Below are 16,779 nucleotides of genomic sequence, written 5' to 3'. Positions count from 1 at the left end.
ATAAAACACTGAGAAAACAAAGAGGGTGCGAATAACATTTTTTCCTCAGAACTTTAACACTTTTTAGGTGTAAAAATATATCAACATTTTTTAATGTTAATTTTACACCTTATTAAGGCTAAAATTAACATGAAAAAGGGTGCCTTTAACCCCTAATACACCTAAAAAAGGTAATATTTACACCAATTTTAGATCAATACTGCAGGGTAAAATTAACATTTCCGGAATATTAGTTCCTTAATATTTTAACTTTATATTTTTCAATATTTTAAATTTTTCGGATTTCTCTCACTCAGTCAATACTTGATTCGATGTGGATAATAGGGGAAAGTTTTCAAGATTCGCACACACTCTGGCTTTGGACACTTCTTATTTTGTCCATATTCCTTTAATGAATCTGACCTATGACAATATACTTTAATACAGAGTATTGAGTCACACATTTCCCGAAAAAGTTAAGTCATGTTCATTAAAGGAATATGAGAAAAATACGAAGCAATTCGAAGCCAGAGTATGTGCGATGCAGAAAGCCTTCCTCTACCATTAAAGTGAAATTCGGTTAGTTAAACAAATTCAAGCTAAATCCTGCCGGAAATAGCATTCCTTCCTTATCTTAATAAACAGTTTTTTTAATTGATAAATAAATGCAATAACCTGAGTATCTTTTAGAGCACCCAATTGAATGGTTATCTCTTGAGCTTTATATAGAAGGTCCACCTTCTGAGTTGATTGTAGATTGTTTTTTAGAGAGTATCAATGATTTTCAAGTACAATCATTATAAGTGAAAAGCTTAAAGTGCCGTTGAATGATTGATAGCGTGCTTCTTTCGTGTGTGTATAAGAAATGGTATATAAGTATTTTTCAAGTGTAAGATGGTGAAATGTTTATAAAGACATCTCACATTTCTTACCTTTGCAAGTCAGTCGTATTTCGTGCAGTGAGCATTAAGTGGTGAGAAAAGTCATGAAGGTGTTGCATTTTCTGATTGTGCTATCATACTGGCAATTGTCCAGTGCCAGACTTGCCCCTCCTGTCCATCACATGATATCCCCACTTGTGGAACGTGAGTTTTCAATCATTTTCAATTACCTGGTGCTTCGTGTTTTCCGCATGAGACATTCAAAAGTCAATTTGTCTTCTTAGCTTGCGAAATTAAAGTTTCCGGAGATTTGGGTGAACCACAACCGTTAATTCTCAACAGTGAAGCCACGGAGTTTGTTGAACCACAAGATGCTTCTGGTGTGATACGTTTAAACCCAGGTGATGAGATTTCACTCTTCTGCACCAATGGCTTTGAAAATCCATCGTTAACCGGTGATCTTGTAACTGCCACGTGTGTTACGGGACATTATTTTACTGTTCAAACCAAATTAAATGAAATGCACTTCACTGATGTCGTCTGTACGAGCTATCCCTACCATACGGCCAGGAAAAGTGGAAGAACATGTGCCAATGGGGAAGCCATTGAAATTGAAGTTGGTTTCTTAGTGAGAGGACGCTTTCTGGAACTCTTTCGCATCTGCCATGATGAATTTTCAGAGAAAACTCACTATGTGGTTCATTCAATGCATCAGGGCAATGATGGTTATCAACGATCGTTCCCAAGACCATCTTGGCTAAGTTCAGGATTCTTCAATGGGAAGAATGTCGATCGATTGTACACCAACGTCAATCAGAAAGCAATGGTAGCCCAAATTCTAGGATCGGACGTAAGTTGATTTCCGATGGCAGAAAACTAATGAGCAGTAAAATACTAATTTTTGGCCAGTAGAAGATAGGGTAATTCGGAGCCATGTCTGGAATTTTGGAAAAATAAGGAGAACCAACCTATAATAAATTTTTGAACAATAAATCCGGTGTTCGTCGGGTGGTAGTACCAGGGCTAGCCCAGAATAAAAGCTTCTTCTTCCCAGAGATTTCAGTGCACTACGCACCTTTTTCAGTGACCGAAAATGTATTGTGACACTTTCGACCACTGAAGAAAGTGCGTAGTGTACCGAAAGCTATGGGAAGAAACTTCTTTTATTCTGGGATAGTCCTATCCCACCCGACAAACACCGCACTATCGTTCAAAAAAATGATTTTAAGATTTTCTCACTGTTTTAGATGGACAAAGAGAAAAAGAAAATCACGAAGAAGTACACTGAGAAAAAAGAGGGTGCGATTAACTTGTTTTTCTCGTAACTTCAACACTTTTAGGTGTAAAAATATGTCAACATTTTTTAATGTTAATTTTACACTTATTTTAGTGTAAAATTAACATGAAAAAGAGTAACTTTAACCCATACTACACCTAAAAAGCATAATATTTACACGGATTTTGGATCAATACTGAAGGGTAAAATTAACATTTCCGGAATGTTATTTTAACTTTTTCGGATTTCTCTCTCAGTGTACGGTAAATTGATACAAGTTGGACAGTAATGTTACAATTTAGACAGGTCTTTTTTCCTGATAAATTTAGTACTTCATTTTTATTTGTATATTTTTAATGCTTTTTTTAATTTGGTTCCTTGTGCTTAAAAACAAATTTTGTGCTGTATTTATCAACAAAAAAACCATGTGGGCCATGTGCAACTTGTACCGACGAATTGTCCAACTTGCAACACTATGTCCAACTTATATCACATTACCCTATAAGACTTTGCATTAGAGAGTGCTTCCCCGTTGTGTTTTCGTTTCTCCATCTGAAAGAGTTAGGAAATTTCAAAGTTCCGAATTAGACATGATTCCAAATCTCCCCATCTTACCCTCAAGACCTGAATCTTTACAAAAATGGGTTTACATATTTCGTAAACCTGATCGTAATTGTTTGTAAAATCCCACTGGGGGCGAAATTCTCTTAAATTGTTCTAATCCAAAAAAAATTGGTAAAAGTTTGTAAAGGTTTGTACTGTTTCACAAACATCTTCGTAACATTATCATTTGACGAGCATTTTTTGTTCTTTTACAAACATTTTTTTCGTACGTTTTTGTTTGTCTAACAAAACTGGACGTACAGTTTACAATTTGATAGTCAATTGGTCTCAGAATTGAGGCCATCGTGTAAGAGCGGTAATGGCTCTCCCCGTAACGGTTACCGCTAACGGCTACCTCCGCGAATTTGAACTTTAAAACTTGCAATATATTAAAAAGGGTCAAATGGATAAAATAAAAAATTTTATGCGCTAAAAAACATACATAATATTAAAAATAAAAAAGCTGTTCAGAGGGTCCCTTTGGAATAGGAGCCCCGTAAGCATTGCCTGTTTGCTACTTCCTATATCCGCCACTGATCCCAATATCTGGCATTCAAACTTGGATTGAACTAAATTGAATTTAAAGAGATAATTCGCGACGTTTGAGAAGGATAATGGCACTGGTACACCTTTTCAATTGGGTGAATTTCAATCGATTGAAATTTTACCTCTTACTCTTTCATAGCGAAATAAGATATATGTGTCTCTTTCTGTCAAATGAAAATTGAAATTTCAATTTCAATTTTAAATTTCATTTGACAGAAAGAGACACCCATATCTGATTTCAGTTTCATAGAGTAAGAGATAAAATTTCAATCGGTTGAAATTCACTCAATTGAAAAGATGTACCAGCGCCATAAGTGAATTTTGATTTCATGAAATTTTCCTGTTCATAAAGTTCTGCTAGAGGCTTTATAGCTCCGGCACACCTTTTAGATTAGGAAAATTTCATGAGATCAAAATTCACATCTTTTTCTTTCTTAAAATCTTTGCGTATATGCGTATATATCCTACTCTTTCACACTCTTCTTCTTTTGAACATCACACCAAATTAAATTTAGTTAATACCAATTTTCAGTTCGAAAAAGTGGGACAGACTTATGCAAATCTTTTGAGAAAGAAAGGAACGCGAATTTCGTTTTCATGAAATTTTATTGATCTGAAAGGTGTGCGGGAGGCATTATTTATCATCAAATTAAAAATCTTTGTTACAACTTCCATAAAAACTTCACTAGATTTAAAAATCTAAATTGAGAAGAATTTTTTTCAAATCGAATTTAATTTTTTATGGTTCTGTCACATATCTTAGATCAGGAAAATTTCATAAAATCGAAACATTTTTTTCCTTTTCAAATAATTTACACATATCCATTCCATTCTTTCGGACTCTTTTTCTTTCGAACGTCACACTAAATTCAATTTAGTTCAATCGAATTTTGAGTATGAAAGAATGAGATAGACATATGCAAAACATTTAAGAAAGAAAAGAAGGTTATTTCGATTTCATGAAATTGTTCCGATCTAAAAGGTATGCTGGAGGCTTTACTGCTAATTTGCACGGTTCCATTTGTAATATACCCAAAAATAGCCCTCCTCAAGATAAGACAGAGAATAAATAAAAAGTATCTTAAAGATAATGAAAAAAGGTCTATTCAAATAAATACAATTTACTAAAGAAATTATTCAGACAGCTTAATTTAAACTAAATTTTATACGCAATATTTTTAGGAATTGGCTGAAAAGTTTATTCAACCCGTGGATACAGAAATTTATCTAGCACGTGGGCACTTGGCGGCCAAGGTTGACTTTATCTATGGTGCCCAACAACGTGCCACATTTTGGCTCATGAACGTAGCTCCCCAATGGCAGAAGTTCAACGGTGGGAACTGGGAGAGGGTCGAGAGCAGTGTCCGGAGGATGGTATCAGCACGAAATACACAATTAGACATTTACACGGGAACCTATGGGATCATGACCCTTCCTGACATGAATGGAGAAAACCATGAGATATTCCTGCACTTCGATGAGAACAACAACGGTCAAATACCTGTCCCGAAATTGTACTACAGGGTCCTCTATGAGAAATCCACAAGGCGTGGCATCGTAATAGTTGGTGTCAATAATATTCACATTACGGTAGATGAGATGATAGACCAGAATTACATTCTATGTGAGGATGTTGCTGATAAAATTGACTGGATTAACTGGGATAGGTTCAATGTCAATGTCGGTTACAGCTACGCTTGCGAATATACCGAATTTGCAAGTATCGTTGGACATCTTCCTCATCTTGAAGTTGACGGTCTCTTTATTTAAAGTCATTGACTCCCAAATGCCTCTATACTTAAAACTAATTGTTAAATAAGACAAATGATTTAATAGTGTGATTCCAAAACATGTATTATTGATGATGAGGAGATAAGACTAATTAAATTAAAATCAACAGACAAATTAATCACATTCTGTCACATTTGTTTAAATCAAATCTTTTAATACTTCAAATTGTTGTCAGGTTCCTAGCCCTTGCTGGTTTCCAAGAAAACATGGCTTTTCTTTTGAAGATATTTTAAAAGTTTAATTTCAAGCCAACAGAACTAAATTAATATTTGTAGTAATAACAGATATTGAGGGCACATGACAACATTTAACTCTCAAGTACTCTGCAGTAAGTATTTGCATTAATGTTACACAATTACATGTTGTCAATATTGTTGTCATTAGCCTGCTCTCCCAACTAATCTCCCTTAAGATAACGATAATGGTGCACTTTAAAACAATTTAAACTTTAAACGTTTAAACACTTAAATGACGATTTGGATGTGAAGAGCCTGATAGAAATTATACACTTGTTTTGAGAAATCGCAAGTGTTCTAACAATTTGTGAATTTTCTTTGAGTATAACCGATAAAAAACGGTTTAAGAGTAAGATTATAAGAAATACCGTAGAATGACTGGAATTCAATTTAATATACAAATCACTTGACTAATGATTCATTAACTGGTTTTATGCAACGGAGACTTACTGACAACGTCAAGACCTCTTCAAATTTTGATTTTTTTTTAAAGTCGTATGAATGCGAGATAGTCTACCTCGGATTTCTCATTACAGCTATGCAAAAAAATCATTGAATTTCAGTAGGAAAGATAAGAAACGTTTTGTTTTGCTGTGATAGAGTCTATCGTAAAATCTAGAAAAGTACTTTCTAAATTAACTTATTGAATGTAACTAAAACCTTAACATAATGAATTTAATCATGCCCCTAACTGAGCTAACTTGAATTGGAAAATTTCAGTTTCGCCAAAATTTTAAAATTTTGCAGGGCAAACTACATTAGGGTAAAGTGATATAATTTGGAATTAGTGTTACAAGTTGGACAATTCGCCGGTACAAGTTGGACATGGGTTTTTTCTTGATAAATACAGTAGAAAATTTGTTTTTAAGCACGAGGAACCAAATTATAAAACTAAAGCATTAAAAATATACAAATAAAAATGAAGTATTAAATTTATCAAGACAAAAAGCCCTGTCCAAATTGTACCATTATCCAACTTGTACCACTGTCCAACTTGTACCACTTTACCCTATTTAAAATAAATTACAATTTGGTAAAAACAAGAAATTCAAATTAGATTTTATGTTTTTATATTTATTTCGAAATTATGATGATTTTTTTCTCTCCTCCACCCAAAAGTTCTCAGCTCTATGAGCTGTTGTCAGACCGTGGCACTGCCAAATTACAGGCACTAACATGAATACATAAAGACAAAACCAACAGAGTGCATGGTTCGCATACTTTCAGCGTTCTCAGACTGAATAAACAATCAATTTACAAAAGCTCAGATAGAATACGAGGCCCTGCACCGGCCGACCCCGCCGGACCATATGCTTCGGGAACAGTCCTGCCACTAGATATTCCGCCCAATCATTTAACGCCCGTGCTTCACACATTGGAGGCAAAGAACTCGGCTAGTCCGAAAGAAACCTTCTCAACACAAGCCTATGAACCGGACGACCTACTTGAAACTCAAGGTACCCCGCGGTTCACATAAAGAAAGCCCCGCTGATGGAAACTCGGTATACGCCCGGTACTGAATCCCGGAACTACCCTACAACATAATGTCATTTTCTAAAATTTGATAACACTCTTATAATTTTGCTATTGTGACGTTCAAAGGCAATAGCCAAAACATCCCTAACACTAGTCAGTCCATTACAACACTGGCTGAACCGCGACCGATCTGATAACACTTCAGGACAAATAAAAATAACATGATCTACATCCATAAACAGATTGCAATAATCACAGAGTTGGGTTTCACTAATACTAATAATGTACAAATACGCATTTACTTTGGTATGATTGCTAGCAATTCCACTATCTAGCACAATTTCTGTTCTAGAGAGCTTTCCACAAGTTTTGAATCACGCTTTAACTCCAACCTTGGTAAAACAGAATGACAAAACCTACCTAGCTCCCTAGAATCCCACCCATCCTACCATACTTGCAAAGAATGCTCAATTATTTTGCCAAGTATTTCAATAGAAAAATAAAAATCTAATTCGGTTAGAAGAGATTAGAAGGGATAAGGAGAAAAATAGGGGTATATTAATGGTCCCAGGGTCGACTTATAGGGGGTCAATCGTAGGTCCCAAGTCTCTATCTCTGTCTGTTTAGGCTCTAGGTGTGATAACGGCCGGACGGATAGACAGACAGACGGACAGACGAGCGAACGGACAGACAGAAAAATAGCGTGTGAACGGAAAAAAGGTTCCTAGTGTGGCGGAAGCGAAGCAAATTTTGGGAAGGACCGGAACTTCTGTGGAATACCACGGATCTCCGCAAGGATCAGTTCCACTATGACCGGTCTCACAGAGGCAACCCACCTGTAGGAACCAGTTTCCACAGTAGCACAGCCACTCGATACAGAAAGGGTAGAGTAGGATAGGGAGATCTATGAGCCTAATCTACTCTTAAATGGGAAGAGGAAATAATGGAGAGTTTTTTTTTGGATGGTACCGCTACACTAAGGGGTGAAAGGTTGAAATTTTAGGGGTGAAAAATTTAGCGATTATATCATTATCACACATTTCAAATAAATACATATGAATAGCTCTCTCGGTGTAGTTCAATTCGTAAAAGAACGGGTTCAACCGCTTACGCTTATTGGGGTAACAGGTCCGTGCCATTCAGTTTAGTAGCTCACGCTTGTCAATCCTCCGCCAGTTCAGGAAGTTGTTCGGGTTCGATCTCAAAACTCTCCAAGGCAAAATTCTGAATTTGATTCTGTCACCTTGTCCTAGGTCTGCCCCGAAGTCGAGGTCTCCTGACAATGACTAGCATCTCTAGCATAGCTTTTCTGAGGTAAGATATTCCATGTAGCTATTCTGAAATGCCTTTACCGTCGTGGTAATCCAGAGATTCTCCCATTACTCTGGTGCCCTCCGACCCCGGAACCAGCGGTTCAAGCAACAGCTTGTCCATTATCTCGCATTGGTCGTTTCCAGTGCAATCCGTCCGTCATTCGAGGCTCTGTGTTTCTTGTTGGCAGGTTTACGTGGGTGGTCCACCGTTTAGTATTCACTAAGAACTTCTCGTAGACGCAAAAATGTCGATACGTACCTGTAGCTATTTCCGAACAAACTATAGCCAGTTCAAGAACCAATTACAGCCATTCCTCGGACGCTCCCGATGGGTACCCTACCCACACGGGATCTTGGTTTTATAAAAATCATTTTCTTTCAACTCTGTTCCAGAACTCTTTGTATCTGGCAAAATCCGTTCCCAAAATTTTCCTTCATTTAATTCTTTGTACCACAAATTGCGTCCCTACTTGGCTATCGATATTGAGGGATATGAGAGTTTTTGATTATCTCTTATCAATTGACTGGAGATCTTAAGATTGTTTTCCAATAAATCAATCTTTAAGAATCAAAATGTAAGATTCATTATCGTAAAATATGTGAATGCTGTGGTATATCGCAAAATCGTGGAGTTATCAATATTTGTTCCTCCTCTCCTTAAGTTCCAGCAATAAAATGGGCTAAAATATTCGACAGGCCTATGAAGAGTTAATGAATTTGTGAACAGTGAAGCTTTAAAAGCCATCATGTTCAGTGAAAAATGGTCTGTAGTCAAGGCAGTGTGTAGTGGACAATGTGGAAGAGTAGTGCTTACTTCTGTGTGTTGCTCATTTTGAGCTCAAGAAATGGATTACTAGGAGAAGAACTTCCAAATCTGGATGTGGAAATGGAAGAAGTCGAGGAACCACCGATTGACGTTGAACGGCCATCGACGTATGCCCAATGTTCAATTCTGTGGTTCAATGTTGGAGATCCTCAGCCACTATTTCTAGTCCCGAACACTACACAATTTTTCTTGCCCGTTCATCCGAATGGAATAATGCGTCTGAATGCAGGAGAGCAAATTGAACTCTTCTGTTCATCGCACTTTCCGATGTTCGGCACCAATGTCCAAACGGTCTTTGCAACGTGCGTGAGTGCAGACACTTTCTCTGTGAACGGTGTTAATCGACAGATATCAACACTAACCTGTGCGGATTATCCCATCCATACGGCCAGAAATACGGGAAGGCAATGTCATGGGAGCGGTAGTCGAATTACCGAAGTTGGTTTCCCAGTTAGGGATAGGTTCTTCCATCTCTACGACGTCTGCCACAACACTCAGTCATCAGTTACGTTCTACACCCATTTCTGGCTTCGACCTGGAAATCAAGGCTTCCAACGAGGCTTCCCTAGGCCACCCTTTATCCAGTACGATCACTTCCCCACCGATCTCAATGTGAACCTTATGTATACTAGGAATAGACAGAGGCAGACTATTGCAGGGATCCTTGGGGATCAGGGCTTAGCTGATGACCTAATCCATCCTACCAATGACTACTTCATGGCTAGGGGCCATCTAGCAGCCAGGGCGGACTTTATCTTTGGCAATCACCAAAGAGCTTCATTCTATTTCATCAACGCTGCTCCTCAGTGGCAGACCTTCAACGGTGGAAACTGGGAAAGGATTGAGGATGGCGTTAGGAACTTTGTTGCAGATCGTAACATTGAAGTTGAGGTATTTACAGGAACATGGGATATCCTACACAAGAGGGATATCAATGGCAATTTCCAGCCACTCTTTCTCGTTCCCGATAACAACAATCCACGCATCCCTGTCCCTAAGTTCTACTACAAAGTTGTCTACGAACCCCGAACCACCTCAGCCATTGTCTTTATCGGCGTCAACAATCCCTACGCAACGTGGCAAGAAATCAACAATGAATATATAATCTGCAATGATATTGGTAATCAAGTGAATTGGATCAATTGGGACAGGGATAGGCTGTCCCTTGGTTTCTCCTATGCATGCCACTGGAATGATTTTATCCGTGTTGTGGATCATTTGCCCAATCTCAGAGTGACTCAGCTTCTGATATAGAGGACACTAGCTAAATTACAATTTTCTTTCATTTCCGAAGTTCTCTTTGAGGAGTAATTGGTGCAATAAATTGATGAACAGATATTAAAATAGTTTTCCTTTTTATTTCTCGAACCACCAAAAGGAAATTATTCCATATACAATGAACCAATTTATTCTACAATTTCCGGTCAGTTATTCATCGGCAGGTCATGTATTTAACAATATGTATTCAACTATGGGCAATCAGATAGTTTAACAAGAGAAATAATCCAGGTGTTTTATGAATTTTTAAGGACATTTCGTTCACTTTTCTTATGATTCACAATAAATCAATGCATTGCAAATTTATAAAAAGAAAACCAAAAGGATAAACTTATATTACTTGTGACTAATGCAGACAGAAAAGGAAGGTAATTTGGATGAATAAGAAGTAGAGCATGATTTTCAATTCTAAGCTTAATTTTAGGTATGTGATAGACAATAATAAATGAGTACATTGGTATTGGATATTGACGAAATTCATGAATTTTTAATCACAATGAGATATTTATTTTATACTTGTATCGCAAGAGATATAAGTTATTTAAAAAAAATGCATTTTTAGTAATTTTGAAATTACACTATTTTAACTTTTAATTTATTTATTTTTTATTTTAATTTTTTATTAGGGTTCCAGCGTACATGAATATCATATAAATTTAACTAAAATATACTGTTTTTTGCTTACCAAACTCAGGATTCTGGATCGAAGTAATGATTTGTCAGAGTCGATACTTTGTTTTATGAAGTTTAATAAAAAAACAGCGGTAGTTCTAAGTTGATTTCTCCAGAAGTCCAAAATCCATGGCGTAGTCTTCCAGAAAAAAAAACACAGGTGAGTATGTATATATTAAGGGGTGCATAGTATGCAAAGGTCTTTTATGTAAAGTTATAATATTGCCAAAAAATATAGTAATTTTACAATATGTACAAGCGTCCCCATTGTTGTATTCTTTCACAATTATTAGGGATATCACTTAAAAGCCCTGTCAAGAAGTTTAAGTAGAGGACGTCCCTCTGGTTATGAGCAGTGATTAATGGTCATTTTGAGTGTGCCAATTGATAGAAAATATTTAGATTTAATTAAAAGAGCTAAAAATGATATGGGTATTTTTTTTTAAATATTTTTCTGCTAAACTAAAGTGTTTCTTTTAAAAAAATAAAGTTAGAACAGCCTCAGAATTAAGTTTTGCTATGTTAGTAACTGAAAGAACCAGAGAATCATAACTCTTTTAATGGGAATTATTAATTCAAAGGAGTGGTAAAGCATCCTAGACTTTCCGAAGTGGTCAATCTCGTGACTCAGATGCTATTCCTCAAAAGTACTTTCGCATCATTTACCGTTTACCGGATCTCAACCGATTTGAACCGATTTGTAAATTACTCGAAAGAACCCACAAAATAATTTTCAGAGTAATAAAATTAATTTTCGGACATAAAATACTTATCGGTTTATAACCTGTGCATTATCGATTGACAACCGATTTGAACAGATCATCACTCAGAGCACTGACCAAAGCAATTTAGGACTAATATAGTAATTGAATTTTGAATAAAAAAAAACTTATCTGTTATGAACCGTTCATTACCGATTCAAAACTGATTGGAACCGGTTCAGTTTTGTCGAAAATTCTAAAATCTTTTGAATGAGCACAAACAATGCAGGGGCCGAGTGTATTTCTTAAAATTGGTTGTAAATGTTTGTGAATTCCCACTGAGGACTTACGAAATGCTTGCATATGATATAAACAACTAAAAAGTTCGTAAAGGTTTGTACTTTATCACAAACATTGTTTATAACATGATTACTCGACAAACACCTTTATTTGTTCTTTTACAAACGTTTGTTCGAACATTTCTGCTTGAATGGCAAAACTTTACGAACAATTCGTAAATGTTCGTAAATGTTCGTAAACACCCAAAAAATGTTCGTAAAATTTTGTCATTTGTACGCAAGTGGTCGTAAAATGTTCGTCAGGTCAACCAAAAATTTACAAATAAATGACAAAATTCTACAAACATTTCTTGAGTGTTTACGAACATTTACAAACAAATGATTGTAAAAGAACAAAAATGCTTGTTAAGTGATCATGTTACGAACAATATCTGTGAAAAATGTACAAACATTTACGAGCATATTAGTAGAATAATGAGCATTTCAGAAGTCCCCCAGTAGGAATTCACAAACATTTACGAACAATTTTACATTTGAATTCATACTTTATTGTTTTATCTTAATACAAAGTATATATTTAATTCAATTCAATTCAATTCAAAAACAAGAAAAAAGTAATTTATAATAAAATTAGCATTTTCTTCAGTGTTGAAGAAATCCGTGGTATTAAGAATGCTTGAAAAGACTGAGGGAATTTAACAAAAAAAATGCAAATTAACGAGTCCTTAAAGTACTTGACGTAATTTATACACCATAAGACTGTTTACTTATACACGATTCAATTGAGAGAGAAGATAGTCAAAGGAAAACCACATAGAGGCACTCAGACTATAAAATCAAATCTTGTCCTGTTACCTTAATGTTTTCCACAAGCATTTGCATACTATTGACCGTAGGTGTTTTCCTTAGATGAGGTGATACTGTAAACAAACCCAGCATTAACACAATTGTATAACAAGGTTTAATGCTTATCTTACAGATGTGAAATGTATACCTTGAGACCCTTGAGGCATTCCAAATAATTTCATTTAGCTTCTATATCATTCGAGAAAACAAAATCCCTTCGAAATAATCTATTTAAGAAAAATTAAGAATAATTTTTCCAATTCACTTGAATGTCAGTGACTGGGTTAAATTTTCATCAAGGACATTCTGGAGAATATTCAACAGACTAACTAGCTTTAGACAATTCTGTTGATTTAAAAAAGTATCCCCGAGTAATCTAATGATGTCAGAATTTCAGCACTTTTTTTTTCTGTGGGTGTGTGTGATGTACTTCCCACTTGGTTAATTAAAAGGGACGGGAGCATAATTATGACTTGTGATAAATGACCGTGGAATGACTCTCGAGCTGAAAAATCAGACTGATATCTCTGCCGGAATTGCCGGGCTTCTGTCTCTTCAGCAACTTTAATAAGACTTAATGGATCCATGGGTCAGATTTGCACACAACAAAATAACCCATAATTTATTGCTGCTCTTATTTATTCAATTCATATTAAATGAGGCTTCAGGTGCAATAAACCAAGCATAATATTCAATAGGTATAGGATACATGAAGGGTTATATTTAGCATGAGAGATGGCGATTGAGTTTCGATTTTACCAGCAAAATGCAACAAATTTTTACTGCTGAGGTAAACTCGGTCATCATCAAATAAAATTTTCTTCATGAATTTCAAATTGTAATTTTTATTGATTTGGATTTTGTAATGTTATATATTCGAAAGTAATGCTATAAAAATGGTAAAACAAATATTTGAAGCTTGTTTTGGCCATCATTCTACGTCACTTCTTTTTATACATTTGTAAGGGACAATACTCTACCTTCGAACGTTCATTCCTTCGAATAATGTGAATTTCTTTTATTTTTTCTAAAAGACTTTCACATAATTATGAGTAATTGATAATAATCCAACTAATTAATTAATAGATGTGTAAGTCTCTTAGGAAAAATAAAAGAAAATCCACATTATTCGAAGGCACGAAAGTTCGAAGGGAGAGTACTTTCCCCTACATTAATTTGGGAATTTTGTTATGATAGACTGTGTACAAATCTTTTTATCTGTCTAAATAGTCAGTATATTGCTCTTAAGAAATTAATTAGAAAATGAGTTAAACTGATCTGTTCTAGAATATTTGAAGCCCTTCATAATTTAATTTGCGGTCTATCGATGAGTAATAAGAGTCAAAAACACAGCAAAACCTTTAAAGGTGTCTACACATTGAGCACAGTTTTCGTCAAAAATTGCTTTTTTGAAGGAAATTGTCTGCAGTGCTGTAGGCAGAAACGTCAAAATTCTGTCAAAAATGCAATTTTTGACAAAAATTGCTCCCAATGTGTAGAGGTCTTAAAACCTGAGAAATGAGATATCCAATCTCCGAAACGTTGTAAGAGGAGGAAATAGAGGAGATCTTAAAAATCTTTGCCGTGTTTTTTTTACTCTTCTTATCTTTCATAATCTTTCCTTTTAGTCAAAAAGCTTTTAACGCGACCACTCAATTTCTCAGATGATACAATGCCCAACAAGAGTTAGGGCCTTGACAGACATGAGGATTAGCCGAGAGACGACTTAGCGCAATTATATTAGAAATAATGCTTAAACTACATTTCCATCATTTTCCGCTAAGTCGTCTCTCGGCTTAAGTCATAAGCGTGTCTAGGGCATAACTATAGTTTTTTTTTCTAAATTTAATACAGATATTAGGAAAAGATGATAAATTTGTGTAATATATTCACATTCATATAATATCTTCATGAAGTAATTCTTTTATTGGTTTTTTAGGTCTGCGAGACTTACGTAAACCCGTGAGGATTTTGCTTAATGTAGTCTTGTAGAATTCTCTAAGAAATGCCTTAGATAGACTTACGGCTTAAGCCGAGAAACGGATTAGTGTGAAATTGATGGGAATGTAGGTCTAATTATTATTAGGCAAGATTCTTAACAATTTCACTTATTAAGTATATAATTACGTTAGGTCGTCTCTCGGGTTAAGTCTCAGGTGTCAATCAATATTCTTATAAGCTACTTATAGCGCCCTTGATACCATCACTGAATTCTACTAAAAGTAAAGTAGTGAACATTTAAGAGACTTAAGATCTTCTACAAGAGTTTTAATACAGAATTCTGATTATAAGTTTTTTAAATGTGCATTAAAAGATTTGTTAATTCTTGGTTCAATAAAGCAGCTATTTTGCTTTTTAGGCAGGAATTTACTTCAAGTTTTTAAAATAAAATTTCTTCAAGATAAGTCTTGTAATTTGGGAAAGTTTCATACATTTTGATTGTAATTTCATACATTTATTCAAAAATTATTAAACTGATACAACAGCATTTTCATTGCAAATCAGCTGCCAAACTTCTGAATTCAGTTTGATTTGAGAACCTTCGCATATTTTATTGACCTTTTAAAAATTAAAGAAAAGAGTGATTAAGAGAAAAATATTTTAAAAAAGCTAACTCAAATATAGAAGGGGAGTGAAGCAGTATAAGATTTTTTCTTAAGACTTATTTGATAAACATTTATGAGCTGTATTCAATCTAATTTCAGCTATAGTTTAGATTTGATAATTATTTTGAATATAAAAAATATTAAATATTCAGTAAAAATTCAAATTTGGTCGGATAATATTGAATTTTGGACAATAAAAAACGGATTTTTTTTAGAAAAATGGGTCCAACTAATGTCAGCTTCAGACTGGAGGTTCAGCCCAGTTCCCGAAGGTCTCAAAAATCTTAATAACAAGCAATTTTATTGATTTTTCAAAATCTAATGAATCATTTGCCTTTAATATTCAATCCTAAACAATAATTTCCTAAACAATCATGAGGAATAAGAGAAGTTAAGCCAGATGGCTAAGTCTTAGGTCTGAAGCCCGTATAAGACTAAATTAGTTAATTAACATTTAAGATAGTTGCAGATAAAATGATAACTTTTGTACTAAAAATTAGCATAAAAATTTAAATGTAGGGTAAAGTGCCCTCATTCGATCGGTTTTCCGGAGCTATTTATTCGATTTATTAACATTTGCTGTAGGGTCGAATGGACACATCTTCGATAGGGAACCCCTATTGACACTTTTTTCAAAATGTTGAAAATTATTTAATGTTTCTAGTAAAATGTAAGTAATATATTTTTTTCATTAATCTACGTTTTTCGATAAACGAATTTCGTATTCCAAATGGTACAGAGTAGGGTGTAAATAAGTCTTGACACGAGTTCTTAAAGTGTCAATAGGTGTTACTTTCACCCTATATTTAGCGTATAATATAACATTAATAAGTCATTTATTCCATGTATAATACAAATCAGTAACAATTTCATAGAAGTTAACCATCAAACATTTAAAAATTGATCCACCGGTCGACTTAGGGCACTTTGCCTTACTTAAGGGGTTGCATAAGCCAAGATTTAAAAAAAGCATATTTTCTTTAAAAATATTTTTCAATAAAATAAAATAAACATTTTTAATTCTCGCTATTAAGCACATAAAAGGATATCTATAAACTATTTTTTCTGAAATTTTTGCTTATAAATTAAAAAAAAATTAGAAGCAGAAATCTAAATAAGTTACAAAAACTTAAAAATAGAAAGACACAAGAATTTATGTTTTTAAGCTACATATTTATGATGTATTCTGAAACACTCACAATAGGTTCTGAAATGTACCTTTTTTTTAAAATGTACTACACTACCCTAACCCCTTAAAATTCTACCTTGAGTGCTAATTAATTTTTTTGCAGACTAAATTTAATTTCCCCACATTCTCTTACTTGGCACATGATTTTTTATACTAAGCTAACAATGACCTCTAGCAAAATTATTAGTTCCAATTACATATTTTTTCAACAGCAATTCTGTATTGTTTATAATTTACCCAAAATCGGATTTATGTTAATTT

General features: G+C 34.6%; 1 protein-coding gene across 1 annotated transcript; it reads left to right on the top strand.

The window, feature by feature from the left end:
- The first annotated feature begins 887 nt into the window (after nucleotides 1-887).
- LOC129805008 (uncharacterized) lies at nucleotides 888-10,181 on the top strand. Its single transcript, XM_055852810.1, has 5 exons — nucleotides 888-1,064; nucleotides 1,145-1,710; nucleotides 4,468-5,051; nucleotides 6,540-6,769; nucleotides 8,959-10,181. The coding sequence occupies exons 1-5, from the start codon at nucleotides 965-967 to the stop codon at nucleotides 10,179-10,181; spliced, it is 2,703 nt and encodes a 900-aa protein (XP_055708785.1). The 5' UTR covers nucleotides 888-964.
- The last annotated feature ends 6,598 nt before the right edge of the window (nucleotides 10,182-16,779 follow it).

The sequence above is a fragment of the Phlebotomus papatasi genome, chromosome 2 (genome assembly GCF_024763615.1).
Source record: "Phlebotomus papatasi isolate M1 chromosome 2, Ppap_2.1, whole genome shotgun sequence".
Classification (NCBI taxonomy): domain Eukaryota; kingdom Metazoa; phylum Arthropoda; class Insecta; order Diptera; family Psychodidae; genus Phlebotomus; species Phlebotomus papatasi.
Note: the sequence above shows the minus strand (reverse complement) of the source record. Positions and strands in the feature narration are given on the sequence as shown.

Excerpts from the sequence above, each read along its gene's own strand:
- LOC129805008 (XM_055852810.1), top strand. The coding sequence starts at position 965 with ATGAAGGTGTTGCATTTTCTGATTGTGCTATCATACTGGCAATTGTCC. Across the intron at positions 1,065-1,144 it reads GATATCCCCACTTGTGGAAC|CTTGCGAAATTAAAGTTTCC; the intron begins GTGAGTTTTCAA and ends TTGTCTTCTTAG. Across the intron at positions 1,711-4,467 it reads CCCAAATTCTAGGATCGGAC|GAATTGGCTGAAAAGTTTAT; the intron begins GTAAGTTGATTT and ends CAATATTTTTAG.